The sequence below is a fragment of the Spermophilus citellus genome (assembly GCF_964194105.1).
Source record: "Spermophilus citellus genome assembly, chromosome: 10".
NCBI lineage: Eukaryota > Metazoa > Chordata > Mammalia > Rodentia > Sciuridae > Spermophilus > Spermophilus citellus.
In genome coordinates, this window is record NC_138197.1 from 70,570,228 (window position 1) to 70,593,938 (window position 23,711).

General features: G+C 40.5%; 1 protein-coding gene across 4 annotated transcripts; it reads left to right on the top strand.

The window, feature by feature from the left end:
• Positions 1 to 2,197: 2,197 nt before the first annotated feature.
• LOC308658519 (thiol S-methyltransferase TMT1A-like) lies at positions 2,198 to 10,476 on the top strand. 4 transcript variants are annotated; one of them, XM_081311258.1, is made up of 3 exons: positions 2,198 to 3,305; positions 9,148 to 9,368; positions 10,318 to 10,476. In XM_081311258.1, exons 1-3 carry the CDS (start codon positions 2,808 to 2,810, stop codon positions 10,358 to 10,360), a joined length of 762 nt encoding a protein of 253 aa, XP_081167384.1. In that variant the 5' UTR covers positions 2,198 to 2,807; the 3' UTR covers positions 10,361 to 10,476. The 4 variants fall into 4 exon arrangements, with proteins under 4 accessions (XP_081167384.1, XP_081167386.1, XP_081167385.1 ...); XM_081311259.1 differs by having other exon boundaries at positions 2,202 to 3,284; XM_081311260.1 differs by lacking the exon at positions 10,318 to 10,476 and having other exon boundaries at positions 2,201 to 3,305; positions 9,148 to 9,553.
• The last annotated feature ends 13,235 nt before the right edge of the window (positions 10,477 to 23,711 follow it).

The window sequence follows — 23,711 nt, forward strand, 5'->3', positions numbered from 1 at the left end:
ATGGGAAAGCAGATTCAAGCAATCATGAAAATGTGCTCCAAGGTTTTACAAAATGGCAGCTATATTTATTCTTTTAAATGGCAATCCATTGGTACACACAGCAACCAGGATAATGCTTAAATTAATTATACTGAGTGATAAAAATCAACCTTCCCAAAATACATACTATATAATTCAATTTACATAACATTCCAGAAAAAGCAAATTAATCTCTACTGACATGATTGCCTTGTGATGAGGAAGGGAGGAAGGAAGGATCACAAAGGAACAAGAGGAAGCTTGCAGGTGATGGGTAGATATGTTCCTTTACCTTTCTTCTACCATCCTGAAGTGGCACCCACTTTCTCCACAGAAAAGTCTTAATTGGGCTTCTCCAGAAATCTTCACCATGGCTGGTTTTGGGACTGTCAGCAAAAGAGTTTCTGCCAAAGAGTTCAATGTAGATAAACTTCCTATTTTCATGTTGCCCTATCTTACTTGGCTACTGGCCAGGAAGAAATCAGCACTCCAGGTACTGGACACCCCCTTACTGGTTTTTCACAAACGTATCCAGTATAGTAGTTTGTAGAAATGTGCAAACAAGGCCTCTGGCCTTGAGCTGGGCTTCACAGAGATGTCTATATTTTTAAGATAAGAAAAGTTACTAATTGGGCTCCATGGGAACAGCTGGCAGGGGGAGGAAAGAAAGGGGAAAAGAAGTTCTCCCCTTCTCAGGTGTTGTCCTTGAAAGGTTAACTAACTTGCCCAGAACAGTGAAAGAAAAAACCTGCTTTTATATGAACTACTGAAGACTGTGAACTTCTGAACCCTTCCCCTTTCATGCTGGGTATAAAGTTCTGAAACTCCCTGAACTCGGGGTTCAGCGGTTGATTGATTACAGCAAAAGCTGTGCCCTCTGAACCTGGCTGCAGCCAAATAAAACTGTTTCCTGCTATCTTCGGTGCCTTGCTTTGTCTGTCCCTACAACAATCCTACCACCCTATGATTATGGATAGAATTGAGGGCCTCGAGCATGCTGGGCAAGAGCTCTACCACTGAGTTATCTCCCTAGCCCATGTTTCTTTATCTTTTTTTTTTAATATCTATTTTTTGTAGTTGTAGTTGGACACTCAACTTTATTTATTTTTATGTGGTTCTGAGGATCAAACTCAGGGCCTTGCGTGTGCAAGACGAGTGCTCCACCCCTGAGCCACAACCCCGGCCCCATGTTTCTTTATCATGATTGAAGTTTCTTGACTGATGGTTTCATAGGCATATAAACTTCTCAAACTGTACACATTAAATAGTGTGTATTTCATCTCCAAATATCTTTTAACATTAAATAGGTACAATATTTGTAAAGTACGTATAAGGTGTAAGAATGAAACAAGAGTCCTTCTTCCATCTCCCAGTTTTAAAAAAATGATACCATTATATACTTTAAAAATTTGTGTTCCCTAACCACCCTAAAGTCTAAGCTTTCTTGTTGAAAATAGTTGTTTGCAACTATTTTTTGAATCCTATAAGCTCCCAAATATGAATATTGTGAGGGCTCCTTTTATCTAAATTAGTAGAATTACACAATAGTCAAGCACAGTTTGAAGACTAAGATTTGTCCTTCAAAATTAGCATTCGAGTTAATTAACATCTGAGAGCCTCAGCCCACCACAGTAAAAAGGGGGAATTCTTGTTGACTATGACCAGGCAAGCCTGGCTTCTCAGGTTCTTTTTAAAATAGGGTTTGGAGGGCTAGGGTTATAGCTCCATTAGTAGAGTGTTTGCCTTGCTGGCACAAGGCCCTGGGTTCAATTCCCCAGCATCAGGGAATAAAAAAGGTGTGTGGGGGGTTCAGAGCTGGGCATGGTTGTCTATACCTGTATCTCCAGCTACTTGGAAGGCTGAGGCAGGAGGATGTAAGTTTGAGGCCAGGCTGAGGAACATAAACAAAACAATACAAATAAAACCAAAACAACAAACAAACAAAAAAGGGCTTTAGAGTTGGAAAGGAGGGGGAAGGGGGAATTGTAAGGTCAGGCAGCCACAACCAAAAGGAGGCAGATTTAAAAGGCTGCTGAAGGAGGCTTTATTGAGATTTCACTTTGGGTGGAACTCTCAGACCAACAGAGCGGGTAAGAAGAGGGTCTAAGGAGAAGCGCGGGTGCTCCACTGGACTGGAATTTTTATTGGGCTTAGGGCAGGAAAGGAGAGTTTGGGACAGGAAAAGGGGTTTTTAGAGTCCCTAGCCCTACTGGAGTTGGGGAGGGGGCAGGGGGAGCTGGCTAAGATCCAGGATTGGCCAGGAGACCCCACTGGTTGACAGACGGCTGGGTCAGTGCCTGATCAGTGTTTCTTTCCACTCTCCGGTTGCTTGGTTCTTTGTTCCTCAGTCACCTCCATCCACCCGACAGGAATAGCAGTATTCTCCTGTTTGGCTTGCCAGGCTCCACTGACAGACTTGTTCCTTTGTAAAGGACATGGGAGCACCAGCATGGAGTGAAAGTACCCTGCACAGAGAACACCGGGCAGGAGACTCGCAGAGAAGGGGCAGCAGGATTCGATTGGATTTGGAATAAAGGATCGCAACCAACTTCTGCAGAAAAGCTGGGAACATTCTCATTTCACTTCAAGAAAACTCAGCTACAAATCAACTTCTGCCAAAAATTCAGCAAAAACTGGCCTCTTGCCCACGATTTGTACTGAGCTGAATTTTTCCAGCACAGTCAGTTCCTCCTCTGCAGCTGACTGGTCTGGACTTTTGCCAGCAGCCTTGGTTTTATAATTTTAAAGGAGCCAGGCCTTCAACTGTTGCTTGCTGTTTCTCTTCTAAGATGGCGTTCACTGTCTTTATCCTCCAGCTGGCTGTCCTCATCCTGTCATTTCCCCTGTACCTGCTGAAATTTCTGGGCTTGTGGAACCAGATTTCCAAAAAATGGTTTCCCTACTACATGATGAAATTTTCTGCAACATACAATGAACAGATGGCAGGCAAGAAGCAGGAGCTCTTCAGCAAACTGCAGGACTTTGCGGGCCCCTCCGGGAAGCTCTCCCTGCTAGAGGTGGGCTCTGGCACTGGGACCAACTTCAAGTTCTATCCCCCTGGATGCAGAGTGACCTGTGTTGATCCCAACCCCAACTTTGGGAAGTTCTTATTTAAGAGCATTCCAGAGAACAGACACCTGCAGTTTGAGCGCTTCTTGGTGGCTGCTGGGGAGAACATGCACCAGGTGGCTGACAGTTCTGTGGATGTGGTAGTCTGCACCACTGTGCTGTGCTCCGTGGAGAACCAGGAGCAGATGCTCCGTGAGGTGTGCAGAGTGCTGAGGCCCGTGAGTGATGGGGAGGAGAGAAGGAGGAGTTGGGGTAGTATCCTAATCCCCAAGGACAGCCCTATTAACTTCAGGTGGATTCTAATATAATGAGTAAACTACTAGAGAAGACATGTTTGAATTCTTTAAATCCTAGATTAGAGAGACTAGAAAGGAAAAAAATTGATAAATCTGAATGTTCAGAAATAAAGGTCTTATATACAAATTTCAAATACAAAGAGGAACTTGGAAAAGGTATTTGCCAAGATGAAAGACAGAGGATTAACATTCCTCATGTTAAAAGTCATTACAAACCAATAATATCAGTAAGCTTTTTTTTGAATTGTAGAAAAGAGATAAAATGAGCAATGAGCAGGAGCAGAGATGTAAGTTAAAATAGCCAATGATAAAAACACTCAAACTTTCAGTTAAAGAACTTACTAAATAAGAAATCATTTTGATCTATTATATCATCAGTAACTTTTGTAGTCAATGTGGCGTTGGTTTTAGTTTGGGGACTACCTCACACATGCTGCAGGAAGAGCCTCTGAAGGATTATTGAATTATAACAAAACTTAGAGGTATACTCTGTCATCCAATAGGAATTTACCCTACGCTGTGAACTTGAAAAAACTTATCCATATTCCATGATATTCATTACAGTAGTATTTACAATAGCACAAACTGTAAATAATCTAAGTGTTCATCAAAGGGTGGCTGTTTAAATAAATTGCCACATAATAAAAAGGAACACTGAGCAGCTATTTTAAAACACAAGAAGAGTGGTCTATGCTGATATAAAAAGAAATAATGCTAAATGAGAAAAAGCAATCAAAGCATAGAATGTATAGCAAAAGGTTCACCGTGTCATGGCGGAAACTAAGAACGACAAGAAATATTAGTAGTAGTTACTTCCTGGGAATGGGATTGGATGCAGGGAAAGAAAAACTTCCTTCTTCCCTTTCTTCTTTCTAAGATGGGGTCTGGTGTGTCCAAGATGGATTTGAACTCTTGACCCTCTAGCTTTAGCCCTCCCTAAGTACCTAGGGCTGAAGGTATGCACCACTGCCCCAGGCAATTTTTTCATTTTATACCTTTTATTAATATTATAAATTCTTTATACTTGTATGTGATTTTCCCATGATACCATTAGTATTTTTTAATTAATTAATTTAATTAGGTATGTATAACAGCAGAATGCATTTTGATTCATTGTACACAATTGCAGGACAACTTCTCGTTTCTTTGATTGTACACGATGTAGCGTTGCACTATATGTGCAGTCACACATGCACCTAGGGTAATGATGTCCATCCCATTCCACTATCTTTCCTGCCCCATTCCCCCCTCCCTACCTTTCCCTCCCCTTGATCCTATCAAAAGTTCCTCAGTTTTTCCCAAGCCCCACCCCCCAAAATGGATCAGCATCCACTTATCAGAAAGAACATTTGGCCTTTGGTTTTTTGGGAGTGGCTTATTTTGCTTAGCATGATATTCTCCAACTCCATTTATTTACCTGCAAATGCTATAATTTTTTCTCTTTTAATGCTGATTAATATTCCATTATATATATACACCACAGTTTCTTTATCTATTCATCTATTGAAGGACATCTAGGTTGCTTCCACAGTTTAGCTATTGCAAATGAAGCTGCTATAAACATTGATGTAGCTGCATTACCATGTATGCAGATTTTAAGTCCTTTGGTATAGAAGTGGGATAGCTGGGTCAAATGGTGGTTCCATTCCAAGTTTTCTAAAGAATCTCCATACTGCTTTTCAGGTTGGTTGCACCAATTTGCAGTCCCACCAGCAGTGAATGAGTGTGCCTTTTCCCCCACATCCTCACCAACACTTATTGTTATTTGAATTCTTGATAACTGCCATTCTGACTGGTGTGAGATGAAATCTTAGAGTTACAATAGTTTTATTTTGAATAAGTTGAACACAAAGTATGAATATCTCAACATTTCCATTTAGTATTCTAGGGGAAAGGGATGTTCTGTGATCTCCTCTTTTATTTTCTAATAGAGGAAGTTCCTCCAGAAGAAAGGGCTTGGCAGTAGATTTTAGAGGCATAATATGATCCTGTGTTTGGCCTTCCTCCCCACAAAGGTAGATAGGTAGAAAACGGCTGAAGACCCTCTGGTAATAGAACGATATCAAACAGTAAATGAGAAGGACATGTTTTTGGCTGGGCTTGGATCACATCTATAATCTCAGCCACTTGGGAGGCTGAGGTAGGAGGATCACAAGTTCAAGGCAAGCCTTGGCAACTTACAGAGACCACATCTCAAAATAAAAAATAAAAAGAGGTGAAGATGTAGCTCAGTGGTAAGGGGCCACTGGGTTTGATCCTTAGTGTTGCCAAGGGGGGAAAAAATGCAACCTGATTTTTATAACCAAATGCTGGATTCTTATATCTAAAGCATGGGTACTAACAGGTACATTAGTTGGTATTTTTCTTGACACTGTTAATAATTTCCCACAAGACAGGTAATTATTATCCTCATTTTATAACTCTGATAATACATTTAACTCTTAGAGGGATCATAACCTCAGTAGTCTTCCTGTGCCCTACAAAGCACTCATTCTCTGCTGGATAAGACCGGGAGTGTTGTTCCATTCCCATTTAACCCTCACAACAATCCTCTGAAGCAGATATTTACAATCTTCCTGTTGGGACAAGGAAACAGAAGTTAAGAAACTTGCCCAAAGTTACACAGCTGCTAGGTCTGACTTTTGAATAAAAATTTCCTCATTGCTCTACCACAGCGTTTGTCTCTGGGACTTTCTGCCTCTCTGACATCAACATTTCTACCACTTTTTCCGGCTGTTCTTTCTCTATGTGTCCCCTACACACTGGGGTCCCTCTCTTGACTCTCATTTTGCTTATATATACTTCCAGGCTATCTCATGTATCCCCAATGTTGTCAATTACCACATATACATGGATGGTTTCCAAATCTAAATATCTACCCCAGATCTCTCTTCTTACCCCAAACCTGTCAGTCACCTGGAAGTCTCACAGGCATCCTAACATAGGAATAGCTAACATGTATCCAGAAGGCATGGGACCGCTCCTGACCTGCCTCTCCTCCTCTGTCTCCAGTCTATCCTAAGGAAATGATTTTGCTTTAATCAGGAAATTCCAAATTTTCTGTTCCTGAACATAGATCTTACCTATACTTACCCATATAATTTGAAGAAACTTCATCTATGAACTCTGAATTCAGTCTCTAAACTCTCTACCTCAGGTGGCCAAGAAGAGGCTGACAGGAGTGGGAGTTGACTCAATTTTCAGAGGTGACTGTGGTCCCCCTTTTTCCTGCCTCCCCATAAAGGTAGATAAATAGAAAATGGCTGAAGACCCTCTGGTAATATGTAGTAGTGTCGCTGGTGCCCACACTGGACCTACTCAGACTGTCCTAGAGTACTGCTCATTCCATCTCAGGCAGTGTTCTACACTTAGCATCCACTTGTTGAAGAAGAAACCTGATGACAAAATATTGCCATGAATTCAGCAATGCTTTCAGATGAATGGACATTTTCCTTAATCATATCATTTTCCTATTTATGAAACATTACACAAGTTTAATAAATGGCTATTCAGTCCAGGGAGTGATTGGTGTAGATTCCACCTCTCCTGCTAGAAATCTATGGTATTCCCAATGGTGCTCCCAGAGGTTTGGTAGAACAAATTTGCAGGTGAATTAAAAGGTTTAAAAAGAGTGGGCTGGGGGCTGGGGATGTGGCTCAAGCAGTAGCGTGCTCGCCTGGCATGCGTGCGGCCCGGGTTCGATCCTCAGCACCACATACCAACAAAGATGTTGTGTCCGCCGAGAACTAAAAAATAAATATTAAAAATTCTCTCTCTCTCTCTCCTCTCTCACTCTCTCTAAAAAAAAAAAAAAAAAAAAAAAAAAGAGTGGGCTGGGGTTGTGGCTCAGTGGTAGAGCACTTGCCTAGCACAGGTGAGGCACTGGGTTCAATCCTCAGCACCACATAAAAAATAAATAAATTTTAAAAAGTTTTTAAATATAAAAAGGTTTAAAAAGATAAAAGTAAAAGTAACAACAACAAAAGTAATTAAAAGGCAAACACAAACTGGGAAAAAGATCTGTAGCTTATATAATCTTTAGTTTAATAAAAGCTATTACTAGTCCATAAAGGAAAATCTAACATTTGTATGAGAAAAATAACAATATATCAATGGGCATATTAGAAAAGAAATCCAAATAACCAATAAACTTAGTATAAAATTTTGTGCCAATTAAGAATATTAAAGAAATACATATTTTGAGGACAAAAATACTATCTTGCCCATCAAGTTGGCAAAGATAGAAAAAAATAAATGGTTGATGAGAATTTATTGGAAATTGACACATCCACTGCTAATTGGAACATAAATATGATGCAACTTTTCCAAAGAGCATTCTGAAAACTTATACGAACAGTTTAATAAAGGCACACACAGGGGCTGGAGATGTAGCTCAAGTGGTAGCACGCTCGCCTGGCATGCACGGGGTACTGGGTTCGATCCTCAGCACCACATTAAAATAAATAAATAAATAAAATGAAGGTATTGTCATCTACAACTAAAAAATAATTTAAATCAGTTTTTAGAATAATGTTCAAATATATAAGTAAAATAAAAAAGGTTGCAAAGTAGAATGTACATTATAGGGCTAGTTTTAGGAAAAGAGAACAAATTCACATACACAAAATCTTTCTTTTCTTTTATACTTTTTAAAATCAACGTATTATAATTATGCATAATAATGGAATTCATGATGCCATATTTTTATAGGACATAATTTGATCAGTCTCATTCCTCAGGACCTTCCCTTATCCTCTTCTCCCCTCTCCCCATAATCCAATTACTCTATTCTACTGATTCCCTATCTAGTTTTATTATTATTTTAACTAATACATTATAATTATATATAAAAGCTGTACTCAAAATCTTCACAGTACTTTTCTCTGAGTGATAGTGGCTGATGTATTTTTTCTTAAACTTTTCTCTTTGTTTTTTGCAGTACGGGCCTCACTCATTCTAGACAAATATACCTTTTTTGTTCTAATCAATCTTATTTTGAGACAGGGTCTCACTACCAGTCTGGCTTTAAATTTTCAATCCCCCTGCCTCCATCACCACAGTAGCTGGGATTACATACTTGTGCCACTTAGCCCAGCATCTATTCTGTATTTTCTAAGCTCTCTACAATAAACATGTTGCTGAGGCAATACTGCCAGCTTCTAAAGCCAGACTGCCTGGGCTTAAAGTCTGGTTCTCAAAATTATAAGCTGTGTTACTCTGGGCAAGTTACTTTTTAAAAAATTTTTTTTGTGACTCGGTTTTCTCATAGACAAAAAGAGGGATGATACTACTACTTACCAAAACGCATTGTTGAGAAGATTAAGTGAATTAACATGTGGCAAGCATGAAGGGCAGCACTTGGCATGCAGTACATGTTTTAAGTTTTAGCCAACATGCATTGCTTCTACACCAGAAAAATACATCACATGCTTCAGATTGGTAGCTCTATGCAAACTTTTTTAAAAATATTTTTTAGTTGTTGATGGACTTTATTGTCTTTATTTTTATGTGGTGCTGAGAATCAAACCCAGTGCCTCATACATGCTAGGCGAGCACACTACCACTGAGCCACAACTCTAGCCCCTCTATGCAAAATTTTGACAGAAGATGAAACTACTGTTCAAAATACAGTCTTACTTAATTCATCTATGTCTACTCATGAAGATGGCCAACGAGGCCATTGAAATCTGAAACTGTAATCATGTTAAAAATCTGCTTTCCCAAAACCAAAATTTTTGAAATGTTTTTTTTTTTCCTTTCTCAGGGAGGGGCTTTCTTTTTCATAGAACATGTGGCAGATGAGCATTCAACCTGGAATTACTTCTGGCAACAGGTCATGGAGCCTGCTTGGTACCTTGTGTTTGACGGATGCAACCTGACCAGAGAGAGCTGGAAGGCCCTGGAGCACGCCAGCTTCTCTAAGCTGAAGCTGCAGCACATACAGCCTCCGCTGTCCTGCAAAGTGTTGCGCCCTCATGTCTATGGGTATGCTGTGAAATAGCATGGGGTGGCAGTAGCTGAATGACTTGAACAATTTAAGACTTCAGTTTTTCATTTAAAATACTAATTGGGAAAAGGGATACTTAATGTTATGTAAAGTCAAATTCATCCTTAAGAGTTTTTATTATATCTTATTTAGCCATTTTTATTGTTTGCCCAAAGAATTAAACCCACCCAAACAAAAAACAACTTGGAACTCTCCCTTCAAAGGAAACGGGGGGGGGGGGAGCTTTCATAATTGAAGAATACCATTATGTCCAAAATTTACTTTCTTGAGGGATTGGAAATTTTTTCAGTTGTCTTCTTTAAATTGTTACCCACATATTTTCATTTCACTCCTTTTGGAGAGCTTGGTGCTAAGAAGCAGTTAATCACTTCAAAACATGACTTCCAACAGGGAACAGTGAAAAGACATTAGCAATTCACAAACTGAACAAAGAAATATGAGCTAACTGAAAAATCCAAGTACAAATGGCACAGACATTCTGTAAAAGAAAGATGAACCTGTTTGTTCATCTCAATATCACTGGTTTGCCTTCTGGGGTTAAAGTACTAGGCTGTCACATGTAGTTCTGTGCAGCTTTCTGTCTTTTATCCCAGTGTCCCACCAAAGTTTGTTTTCCTGCATTCCAGTCCTCATTTCTTAAGATAAAGATTACACTTCACACATTAGTATAAACATAAAACTAGATGAGGCAGTTCGGGTTCTGGGGATCATTGTCCTTATAATCCAGCACATACTTTGCTGAATAGATGATTACAGGCAAGGTAAGAAACTGCAAATAGGAAAACTTGCAGAATTAGTAGACTCCATAAGAACCCCTAAAAATCAAGCAACCCGTGAGTCTGTAAATAAGTAGGCAAATATTTCTTTGATTATTCTGATCAAAATCTACTCCATCCAAGATGATTTCTTTGTTCTCTGCACCTATAGGAGTCATAAAAATGATCACAGGTGCTTTGAAAACAAGTGTTAGGCTGGTTAGTCAGAGGACTTCATAGGATGTTCAGCAACAGTTTGTATGTATTTTAACAAATGTGTGTTTTCTGAAATGATTTTGCAAAAGTACTATTTTAAATACCAAATCAACCAATAAATTCACATTCATTTTAAACATAGTAATAAGAGAGAGTTGATCTCTTTGACAACTTGGTTTCATTTTTCTTCATGTCTCTAAGAGGTCTTCATTGTGGTAAACTAAGTACTCAAACTTCTGGATTTTTCTTTCTACAGCTGGGTAAGTAGAAACACGGCTAGTAGATCTGAGGAATAGCAATCTTGCAAGGATCAGAGTGGGCTTTGAAAGGGTCATGTCCAGAGAAAGACCCCATTAGTGAAATGCACTGTTCTGCCTCTTGAACAGGAAAAGGATTCCTGGTGCAAGTGAGGTGGGATGTTCACCTAACGCTCTGCAACCTGAATCTCCTTCCTCTGCAGTCTCCCAAAAGTAGGAACCTCCTTTATCTACCCACCTCACTATTGGTTAGGTTGGTCTAGTGACTGAGAGATATGAAAAGACCCAGGTATACTTAGTGATATGTTGTCACATATAATAATATGTTGTCACAGATAATACCCAAGTACTAGTCATTTTCTTATTAAATCCCTCTTTTCTAAGTAGCATGGCAAATAACATCCTCACTTTTGATTAAAAAAATTAAGGGGTAGAGAAATAAATAACATTTCTTATATTATTCCACATATCACTTAGCAAGTTTTAGAAGCCCTGATTCCCCAAACCACAAAATCTGCTGTGACAATCATTGCAGCAACTTTATTTTCTTTTGGCTCCCTTCTACAAACCATACAATACATATTTAAAATCTCTCTAAAGGCCTCCGGAAGTGATTTAATACTGTGTTAGAAAAGAAAAGAAAAGAAAGAAAGAAAAGAAAAGAAAAAAAAAAGTCAAAGAAAATTTCTAATGTTGGGGCTGTAGTTGTGGCTCAGTGGTAGAGCACTTCCGTAGCATGTGTGAGGCACTGGGTTCAATTCTTGGTACCACATAAAAGTAAATAAATAAAAATAAAGGTTCCTCCACAACTAAAAAAAATATATATTTTAAAAAAGCAAAAACAAAAAACCTCCAATGTCTTTCAAGTCCTGTTTTGGTTAGGATCCCATTGATTCAAATTATGTAACTCATGACCCAAACAGGCTTAAGATCAAAAAGGACTTTAGTGCCTCAAATTAGTGAAAAGCACAGGGGCAGCAAGCCTCAGGCACAGGTAGCTTAGGACTCAGGTAATGCTATCAGGAGCCAAACGGACTTTAGGGTCATGTTTACATTCTTTCTCTGTTTGTCCTATTGAAATAGAATAGAACGGCCTATTCTCCCCTCAAAAGGGTATTTTTCTGTTTATCTACTTTTTACAGACCTATTTTAGACAGTTTTTTCCCCCACTATGACAAAACACCTGATAAGAACAATGTTATAGGAGGAATAGTTCATTTGATCTCAGGGTTTCAGAGGTCTCAGTCCACAGACAGACAACTCTATGCCCGAGGTGAGGCAGAACATCATAGTAAAAGTGTGCGGCTGAGGAAAGCAGCTCAGGACAGGACAATCAGGAAGCAAAGTGAGTTCTCTCTCATCAGGGACAAAATATATACCCCAACAGCACACCCACAATGACCCACCTCCTCTAGCCACATCGTAACTGCCTACAGTTACCTACCAATTAATCCTTATAAGGGCATTAATGCACCGATTAAGTTAAAATTCTCATAATCCAATTATTTGACTTCCAAACTTTCTTGCATTGTCTCACACGAGCTTTGGGGGACACCTCATATTTAAACCCTAACATTCCACTCCTAGCTCCCAAAACCTCATGCCCATCTCACAATGCAAAATACTGCTGCAGTCTGGCTGGGCACAATTCAGGAGCTACTTGTCAAAAGAAACGAACTTTATTTTTAGAACCACACAGGCCAAACAAAACAGCTCCTCAGGAGAAACCCTCAGAGCCCAACTGCCACCACCGGCTTCCCACAAGCCTCTCTCACAACCCCCAGCCTCTCCACCTCCCACAATCCTCCTGCTCTTGAGGCCGATTGGCTGGGTTGCGTGGGCGGAGCCAATAAAGTCCCCCAATGAGCAGCTCCCTGGTCTGAAAGGGCAGGGAAACAGCCCAATGAGCATCACCGTAGAGGAGCCAATCAGCTAGATGTTTCTGGGGCCACTGTGAGCCAATCATCAGCCGGCAGCTGGAAGTTTGCGGGCAGCTGGAAGTTTGCTGGGGCCCCTTTGGCTGTGGCTCTCAACAAAATACATCTATCCATTTCCAAGAGTCCCCGTAGTCTTAACAATTTTAGCATTGTTCAAGTCAAATCCAAAGTCTCCTCTGAGGACCAAGGCAAATCCAGTATGATCTCTTGTAAAAACCAAAAGCAAGTTACAGCCAACTACAGTGGCACATGCCTGTAATCCCAGTGGCTCGTGAAGCTGAGGCAGGAGGATCACAAGTTCAAAGCCAGTCTCAGCAACTTATTGAGGCCCTAAGCAACTTAGTGAGACCCTGTCTCAAAATAAAAATATGAAAATAGCCTGGGGATGTGGCTCAGAGGTTAAGTGCCTCTGGCTTCAATCTCCAGTAACAAAAACCATAACAAAACAAAAAAGCCAAGTTGTATATATCCATTATATAAAGGCACAAACATTTCCATTCTACAATGGAGAAGGAGGGGAATAGAGAGAAGGGATGAGACCAAAGCAAGACCAAAATCCAGCTGGGTAGCTCCACGTAGAGCATCTGGGGCACTTGGCATTATGATATTCTCTCCAAAGAGTTTGTGTAGCTCCACCCCTATGACCCGGCTCTTTGCAGCCTGCAAGGCATCTCTCTTGACTTGTCTCTATTCAATTCCTGCAGCTTTCCCCGACATCTCCCATGTTCCTGGCATATCGTATTGCCAAGGGTCTTCACTACACCCTCGGCTTCCTTCTCACATCTCCATGCATCACTCTCTTGAGGACTGCCTATGGGGGCTGTGACCCTTACTTTGCCTGGCCTCCCAGCCCTTCTTTTGAAATTTTGGGGAAGCTTCTATGACCCCCTAACTCCAACATCCTTCATTCCTGCAGAACCACCACCAAGTATTTGCTACCAACATCTGCTACCATGTCGAGCAGTAGTCAAGCTTCCAAAAACCATGACTGCAGCAGGCTCTTAGTGTATGGGTGGCTGAGCATATGAAACAATTTCCTACCCCCACTCCCTGCAAGAAGTGTCTCAAAGTAATTTTTACTTTTACTACCCTGAGCCTGAGATGGCTGTGGTCTTTCCAGTTCCCAAGGTGGCCTCAAGCCACTTTTCCTATTGTTTCCAGGTAAAGTATTTAATGTTTCTTTAGTGGCTATAATCTCTTTAACAACCACAATTTCCTTAGTCCTTATTTTACTTACACTCTTCGGGCCAAACTTCAAGTTTTTTTCAAATCTTTCTCCTCTACTTTCTGCTTCTGATTCTCAGAGTAAACTTGGCTAAAAACTTCCAGCAATATCCATGCCACCACCTAAATGTTGTACTCATATCTAAACCCTAACATTCCAATCCTAGCTCCCAAAACCTCATGCCCATCTCACAATGCAAAATACCTTCATCCATTTCCAAGATTCCCCATAGTCTTAACAATTTTAGCATTGAAATTTCCTCTGCCAGATTAATTAGTCTATGACCTTTCAAATCAGCCTCACAGAAAATCTCAGGTCAGGCAAAATATGGACAACTTCTTAGCTAGAACATAACACAAATGACTTCTATTCCAATTTCCAATAGTCCTCTGTCTCTTCTGGAACCTCAAAGCCCAGTCTTTACTGCCCACAGTCCTATCAACATTCTGGTCTTCTGAACTCTCACCAGAATCACCCACTAAACTCCACTTAGAATATTCTAACGCTTTTCCAGCTTGCATCTCTAAAGTTTTCAAAATTCCTCCCACAAACTCCAGAAAGCTACAAAAACTTTTGAACCACACGGTCAGGGTAATCACTGCAACGAACCCACTTCTTGGTACCAGTCTCTGTTTTGGCCACCTTTTTCAATGCGGTGACCAAATGACCTGACAAGAACAATTTTAGAGGAGGAAAAGTTTATTTGCTGCTCATGGTTTCAGAGGTCTCAGTCCAAAGATGGCTGACTCCATTGATGTGTGCCCAAAGTGAGGCAGAACATCAGACCCACCTCTTCCAATCACACCTTACCTGCCTACAGTTACCACTCAATTAATTCCTATTAGGGGATTAATGCACTCATTAGGTTAAAATTCTCATAACTCATTCATTTCACATCTAAACTTTAAGTAGTCTCACATATGAGCTTTTGGGGGACACTTCATATCCAAACCATAATACCACCTGGGGCTACAAAAAGTAGATATTAGAGCTGTGGCTGTTCAGCTAATAACTGATAGACACTATGCCTCTCCCCAGTGCTGGGCAAACTGACTATAGCTACTGCTGCCCTGGTATTCAGCCACACAGCAGAACCAGGTCAGTGGGACAAGCAGAAGGCAGGACAGGTAATGGAGTTGGTACCACAACACATGTAATGTCAGCATTGGTCCCAGGCACCCTGAAATGGTCAAGGGAGATGGTGTCAGATCCTGGCATCTCTCCACTGCTTCTGAAATCCCATGGGCAACCACAGCAGCCATCATGATGGCCATGAGAGACTTTTGCTCTGGCTACAGCACCTCCACATGACTCCACTTAGCAGCCTCTCTGGATGGCTCCACCCACCCTGAAGTTGCTTCAGGTGTTCCAGTCTGTGAAGAGCACCTTCCCACCTGTGACAGCCAGCACACAGCACAGGAGGGAACAGTACACCTGGCACAGACTGGCATCTCTATGCAAAAACTCTGTGGTTAGCAGGCAAGGGACTGTACACATGTTTGGGCCCATGCATATGAGCAGCACTCCCCTCACCCTCACTGCGTCAGTCTGGGCAAGGCTCCTTCCCATTTACTTCTCTCCATTTTGATGCAGCGTGTGTTCCTAACACAGCCTCTTTCAGATGGTTTTATTTTGTCTATTCATTTCTTTTTTTAAGAAAATCTGTGTGGTCACTTAATTCTTTTGCCCATTTGTGATTTATATCTCAAGTAGAGCAGACTGAACTGGTCCATTACCAGTTGTTAACACCAAGGGCTGCTGGTCTGAGAACACCTGGCAGCCAGAGGGCTTCTGAAGAGTCCCAGAGAATGACTAAGAGCTACAGGGGACTTGCTAGCTCCAGCTGCTAAGACTGGCTGAGAGAACTGCTAAGAGTCGAGAACCACTGGCACCCAGAGTTCAGAGCTGTTAACTCTAAGGAAGCTGCACTTTGTCTGGGCATGACTTCCATCTGAATTGAGCAAAAGAACCCTCAGCCAACTGGAAACACCATTAGGTAGTCAGTTCAAAGATGAGTTCCCACCTTCATCCTTTCAGAGCCCAAGGCCAGGTGGGAAGAGCAAGTCCATGTTCACAAGAACTCCACCTTAAGTCCTGAAATGAGTCTAAATTGGCTCTGACTGACAATACTGTGTCATGAGTCCATTCCTGAGCCTAACCTTACAGCAAGATGGCAGGGATGGACTGTGCTGACTGGCTCATGTACAGGTCACAGAGCTTCCTCCTTGGGGCTCAGCATACCATAAGCAGGTGAACTGAGAAAATGAAAGTTGTATATTCTCTTAATGAAAAGAGGACATGGAACTGGGACAAGAGATTGGAATGCATATAAGGCACATAACAAATGTCCATAAGCCATAAGACAGAACAGGCATGACTCCCAAAACGGTACTCTTCCTTTTTTACTGTTTTCTTCAATAGAGCTGCCTAAGTCTAGTGAGTACATGCTTGTCATGCTCAGATGCATGGGTGGTAACTGCAATGCCCTTGCTTGCCACATACTACTACCCTGAAGTGCAGCTAGGCAGCCCCACTGGGCCTACACAACAGGGTTAAGTACAGGGCTGGGATCACGTGGGGCTGAGCCACCTGCAATGTGATGTCTTCTTTTCCTATTTGCATCCCTTTAACCTGCAGCCAGCACAGGCTTCATAAATGAAGGTTCAGAATGTGAGAAATCTCTAGGGAGTTTTGAATTAAAGAGACAGAGACTTTAATTACCTTTAAACCAGTTCCAGGATGGCTTCTCCTAGCTCCATCCTCCAGCCACCTATTATGGTAGGGAGGTTTACTGAAGAGGCTAGCGAGAGAGAGAGAGAGAGAGAGAGAGACAGACAGAAAGAGAGAGAGAAAGAGAGAGAGAGAGAGAGAGAGAGAGAGAGAGAGAGAGAGAGAGAACACGCTAGGGGGTGGACTTTTATTGGGAAACAAAAAATTCTGGGGAAAATCCCATCCAATGAAGATTAAGGGGGGCAGTGTCCCAAGGTCAGGGGTGACGATTGGGTCTTCGGGGTAGTGGCCAGACGTGCCTCCACACAGACAAGCCCTCAGACCTTGAAGGGTAGGGAAAGCTCTGGACACAAGATGTGCCTAAGCGCCTCTCACCCAGCCAGGGAGGTAACTCAAATCACGTGCGAGGATGGCCTCCCACATATTCCCCCTTTTTTCTTTTAAAAAGCAGGTGATGATTTACTCTCTCGAATCTCTGCACTCTCACCCTGAAGACTCGCCATCCTATAATTACAACACAAAATAGAATTAACAGGAAAGAGAACAATGCAATAATGTACCAGGACAAGTGTTTAAGAATGTTTCCAGGGTTATATCCATTTAATTCCTTTAATATTTGATTAGCTAAAGAGGAAAGATCCGAAAAATCAGTTCTATTATTTTGAATATCTTGGATATGATGATGGAGTTCCAAAAGATCCAAGCTATTATTATTATTTTGCCAAATACCCAACAAATGGTTTTTAACCTTCTCTCAATCCCAGAGAAAAGCATTTGTACTTAGCAGCTGTAACACACACATATTTATAACTTGTGTGGCATTTAAGCCTTTCTTTAAACTTTAAAGCCAAAAGATCATTACCTATATTTATAACAGTCTCCTCTAAGGCATTTAACTTAGTCTCAATCCTTTCATCAATGTTTACTTGATCGTGCAGAGCCTTGGAAGTATTTTGGGCTAAATTATTAAGAAATTTTGCATGTGAATATTTTGAGATAAAGTTACTGAAGCTGTGACTATAGATGCAATTAAAGAAACCAAGGCTATAACTGCCACAATTATAATTCCAATGGCACATCTAGGTCTCGCTAGCTGGGTATGAATTTGTTGTGAGACTTGAAAACCACCATCAGCGTACCATGGCTCTGAAATATTAGCAGGCAATAAAACAAAAGAGGGCTGATGAAGTACCAGCACTTCTTTTCCTCTATTATATCTAGTAATACAACTGGTTAGGTTACATTTGTTATATGTTACAATATATCTGTCATCTATCCATTTAAGTTTTACATTTCCAAAGATTAAAATGTAAGGAGATTGGACACAGGCTCAGATATAGGCTTGTAAGCCATAGCGAGAACTTTCCTTACAGCTCTTGCCAACAAATTTCGGTAAAGGCTTGTCTGTAAAATGTAAGAATTCTGAGGCAACAATTAACCGCCAAACATCTTTTTGAATACCACTTTCACTGTAGGTCAAAATATTGCTAACAAATCCTGCAGGTGTCATAGCAGAAGTTTTTCATAATTGTCTTTTATCAATTTTTGGAGACCAGTCTAAAATATACCCACTATCTTTAGACACCTGATATTGCACTGGAAAGGTATTTACACAATCTATCCAACTACGAAAGGTGCCAATTTCTATTGTAGAACTATTGTATACTATGAGGTATAGTGGAAATTTTGTAGAAATGACTGGTTTGTTACGGGAAAGTCCCATTTTGATCACTGATCTAGTATAAGGTTTTATGTCTCCATAAATAGTACAATTAATCAGTCTAGGTCTCCCAATCACTGTATTTTCCTCAAATGATACTCTGAGACAGCCAGCATGTTTATTGTAGGACCAACACAAAGGTAATTGGGCACTGTAGCCAGAATAATTAAATCTAGTCACACGATTGGGAGTAATATGAGTGTCTGTAAATCCTCCCATCATGAATAAGTCATTAGTAAACACTGGAATAGATTCTCCAGTCCACACAGCTGGGTGTACCAGGGGTGGATCTGGGAAATAGGTCCAGTAAGTGTCTGCTCGACTCCCTTTTACCTGACAGCCCAGCAGGGCAATCACTGTAGCTACCGTCATCAATGGGGTCTTATTTCTCCCTAAGAGTTGAATCATTCATGAAGCATGTGTTGTCAGCTTTTTCACGTCTTCCCATGAGATCAGCTTTTTAGCTGGGTCTTGTTGGGTCATCTTCATTTTTCTTCGATATCTCTTCCTTTTGAGGGAAGGCTTCTCCAGGTCGATTTTCAATCGCTTGAATCTTGGCTCTATCTCTTCCACGTCTGATTGCGTGTTCAGGCACCCAGATAGGATGGAAAGCACCTTCTGGAAAAATACAAGCATGACCTCTGCCCCATATAATCACTGGATCTGGGCCTTTCCATTGACCAGTCTGTAAGTCTTTCCACAAAACTCGGCCTAAAGGGCCTGTTGTTGTGGAAGACATATGTCTCTCAGCTGCAGTGTGACCTTCTGCATCACAATTTAAAAAATTTAAAACAAACAAGGCATAATTGAGTTTATTTTGGGGAGTCATAAACTTATCCCCCCCTTTTAATTTTTGTAATTGCAGCTTAATAGATAAATGAGCTTGTTCTATAATGGCTTGACCTTGGGGGTTATAAGGAATTCCTGTTTTATGGTCAATTCAAAACTCTTGGCAAGGGCTGGGGATGTGGCTCAAGCGGTAGCGCGCTCGCCTGGCATGCATGCAGCCTGGGTTCGATCCTCAGCACCACATACAAACAACAAAGATGTTGTGTCCGCCAAATACTAAAAAATAAATATTAAAATTCTCTCCCTCTCTCTCACTCTCTCTTTAAAAAACTCTTGGCAAAACTGTTGAAAAGAAGAGCTTACATAAACTGGTGCATTATCTGTTTTAATCTGTAATGGGCATCCTAACACAGCAAAGGCTGCTAAGCAATGAGAAATTACATGTTGAGTATTTTCCTTTGTACGTGCTGTGGCAAAAATGAATCTGGAATGTGTATCAACTATTACGTGTACATCACATTGCTTACCAAATTGAGGAATATGAGTTACATCCATTTGCCATATTTGATTTGGTCTTAATCCACAGGGATTTACACCTGATGGCAGAGATGGAGTACGTATAAACACTTGGGGCAGTGACTTATAATTTGATGAGCTTGTTCTCTGGTAATATTAATTTTTTTACGTAAACTAGAAGCATTTTGATGATGTAAAGAATGTGAAGCTTCATTGTAATGTCATGTGTAGCTAATAAAAAAAAAAGAATGTGAAGCTTGTGTATAATCATATGGAGACATCTGTTGACAAACAGCTACCAATTTATCATTACCTGAAGTTAAAGGTCCTGGAAGATTAGTATGAGCTCGTACATGTTCTATGAAACATGGGTATTTTCGCATTTGCACCACCTTTTGTAGATTATGAAATAATTTAAATAACTCTTGTGAAGTTGAATTGAAGTTTCAATAGTTTTGGTAACTCTGACTGCATATAAGCTGTCAGAATAAATATTAATAGGCTCATTTGTAAAGTAATTTAAGGCACAAATGAGAGCTTGTAGCTCTGCTCTTTGGACAGAAGTATATGAGTTTTATATTACCTCTGTGTGAACATGGCTATAAAAACCTGCTTTACCTGAGCTTGAACCATCAGTGACATCGTTAGGGCTCCATCTATTGGCTGGGCACGTACAATCTTTGGAAAAATAAGTGGTATTATTGATGCAAATTGAATAACTTTATCATGAGGGTAATGACTTTCTGTCTGACCAGGAAAATCAGCAAAAGCTATTTGCCATAAACTAGAAGCTTGAAAAGGCCAATTATTTTGTTAAACAGAAAATGGAATGATTATAATATCAGGTTCAGATCCAATTAGTTGTAAGACTCTCGTTCTACCTTTTATTACTAATTAAGCAATAGAGTCATGAAAAGGAATTAATGTCTTTTGGGGAGAGTGGGCTAAATGAATCCACTCAATAACTCCCAATCTTTGCCATATAGCTCCTGTGGGGGCATGAGCAGTTGGAAATATTAATAAATATACCAGCTCTTGAGGATTAATTCTAGTACATTGTGCATTTTTAATTGCAATTTCAACCTTTTTTAAAGCTGTTCTAGCCTTTATTGTCAGTTGATGAGAAGAAGTTGGAGAAGGATCTTCTTGTAATATCTGGAATAAAGGACTTAAATCAGAAGTAGTTAGTTTTAAGGATGGCCTCAGCCAATTGATATCTTCTAATAGTTTTTGAAAATCATTAAGGGTGTGTAACTCCTTAACTTTTATCTGTAGATTTTGAGGACAGATTATACATCTTTGAATTATCTGACCCAAATATTGAAAGGGAGGCATCTTTTGTATCTTTTGAGGAGCAATGCACAAACCCATTGCTGTAAGTGAAGCCTCTAACTGAGTAAAAATTTCTGAAAATACTTTGGGATTAGCATGAGCCAATAATATATCATCCATGAAATGAATAATATGTGCATCAGGAAAGTTATTTCTTATAGGAGATATCGCTTGACCCACAAATTTTTGACATAAAGTTGGACTATTATGCATCCCTTGAGGCAAAACCTTCCAGAAATATTTCTTAACAGGTCCTTTAAAATTAATGCTGGGACACTGAAAGCAAATTTTTCACAATCCTCAGGATGCAACTTTATTGAGAAAAAACAATCTTTTAGATCTATCACCATTAAGCTATAATTTAAAGGAATTGCTATAGGAGAAGGAAGTCCAGACTGCAATGATCCCACAGGCTGAATTGCATGGTCTATTGCCCTTCAATCTTGTAGCAACCTCCAATTACCTGACTTTTTCTAATAACAAAAATGGGGGTGTTCCAAGGACTAAGCGTTGATTCTATATCACCAGCCTTAAGTTGTTCCTCAACTAACATATGAATTATCTTAAGTTTCTCCCGTGAGATGGGCCACTGAGAAATCCATATAGGCTCTTCTGTGAGCCAGGTGATTTTTTTTTACTGTCTTTTGGATCGGGGAGACACTCAGGGCCCCTAGTAAAAATTTTGGTCTGGAGCATTTACTGATCTCTGTTGAGGAGACTGGTTTGTAAGCAGATACTCATTCTGATGATCTCTCTCATTATCTCCAGGAAGAAACCCTTGATTAATTTCCTCAAATGAACTCATAGAATTTGGAGTTATTAATAATAATCCCATTTTGCTTAATATATCTCTTCCCCATAGATTTATTAGTAATGATTCTGTTGAGAGCCACAGCCAAAGGGGCTCCAGCAAACTTTCAGACTGCCAGCTGATGATTGGCTCACAGCGGCCCCAGCAACTTTTAGTTCATTGGCTCCTCTGCAGTGATGCTCATTGGGCTGTTTCCCTGCTCTTTCAGACTACGGAGCTGCTCATTGGGGAACTTTTTTTGGCTCTGCCCATGCGACCCAGCCAATCGGCCTCAAGAGCAGGAGGATTGTGGGAGGTGGAGAGGCTTGTGGTTTTGGGAGAGGCTTGTGGGAAGCCGGTGGTGGCAGTTGGGCTCTGAGGGTTTTTCCTGAGGAGCTGTTTTGTTTGGCGTGTGTGGTTCTAAAAATAAAGTTAGTTTCTTTTGACAAGTGGCTCCTGATTGTGCCCAGCCAGACTGTGGCAAGATTCTAACACATATAGTTTAAAAACTCCACTATTTCTATTTTGGTCTTCCCAGCAGAGATACTGGGTGCTCTGAGCAGGCTGAGAGATTTGCCCTATTCCTTCTAAATTAGCTGATGCTATACGTAAGGGCCAATTCTCAGGCCAGAAATGACATGATAGAACTGACTTTTGTCTGCTCCTGTGTCCACTACGCCTTTGAACTTTTTATGATTAATTTTAAGTTCCAGTAGGGGGCACTCCTGCCACACTAATTGAGACCAGTACATTCTGTCCAGTGGTTTGGAAGCTAAATTTTTTTTTTCTGAGCATTCATCAGAATTACAAGGTAAAAGAATTAATTGAGCTATTGTATTTTTAGGAGAAAGCTGGATGACATAATTTGATTTTATAGTAACATTTAATTCTCCCTTAAAACAAGAATCCAACACTCCAGGTATCACCTTGATTGCCTCTTTTAAATTGTTATGTCCCAAAATTAACCCTATATTTTTTCTAGGGAGTGGCCCGAAAACCCCAGTAGGGATTTGCTGTGGTCCTTTTTCAGGAATCAAATCAACTACCATTGATGGTTGTAAAGGAACAGCTTGGGAGGCTCCACTGGTAATAATGGCAGCTCCCCATGGTCATCGCAATGACTTTAGGCTGTGCGACCTCTCTTCCTGTTCCCCTGTTTTTTTTCGGCCCAGGGAGGGGCCAACCAGAAGTTTTTTGACTCCCTACTAAGTGGAAGTGAAGGCTAAAATGCAGGAGGGTCGACGCCATCTTGGTCGCTTTCTTCCCCTGCCACGTGGTCTCAAACTCTGTAATATCGATTACTTGAAACAGGGGGAGCTCTGGGTTTATAATGGCAGACATTACAATTTCTCGAAAAATGGCCATTTCTTCCACAATTGAAGCATCACCCAAGGGATCGGCGTACCAGTTTTTGTGGTTGGAATGTTTGTTTTAAAGCTGCATCGAGAGTAAGAGTTTGTAAATGAGCTGGGTCAATATCAGAACACAAGCGAATTAATTCTGAAACTGTTCCTTTTTTTCTATAGGTTCTGAGAACATCTTGACAAAATTTATTTGCATTTTCAAATGCTAGCTGTATAACAATAAGTACACAAGCACTTGGGTCTCCAATTGATCGGTTCGTGGTCTGGTAAAGCCGTGCGACAAAGTCAGAATAGAGTTCATTGGCACCCTGTTTAACTTTAGTCAAAACTAAGCTAGATAGGACCCTGGAGGCAATTTGGCACCAGGCACATTTAGTGCATGTGGTAATCTGATCGTACACTGCAAATTCATAATTTAGCTGTCTTTCCAAATTGATAAATTCGCCCATTCCTAAAAACATGTCCACGGGTGTTTGTATGTCTTGCCTTCGATTTCTTTCTGCCTATTCTGAGCAAAAATCAGTCCTGTTGATCATCAAAGCAAAAAATCCCCACCACTCAAGCAGGATCTAGAAATGAACACCCAATCCCTTGGCAGGAGTGGCTGATTGCAAATTGTTTCAATCAAGCTCTGTACAAATGGCGAATTAGAGATTCCTTTACATCAGAAGCATTTTTAACTCCTTAATA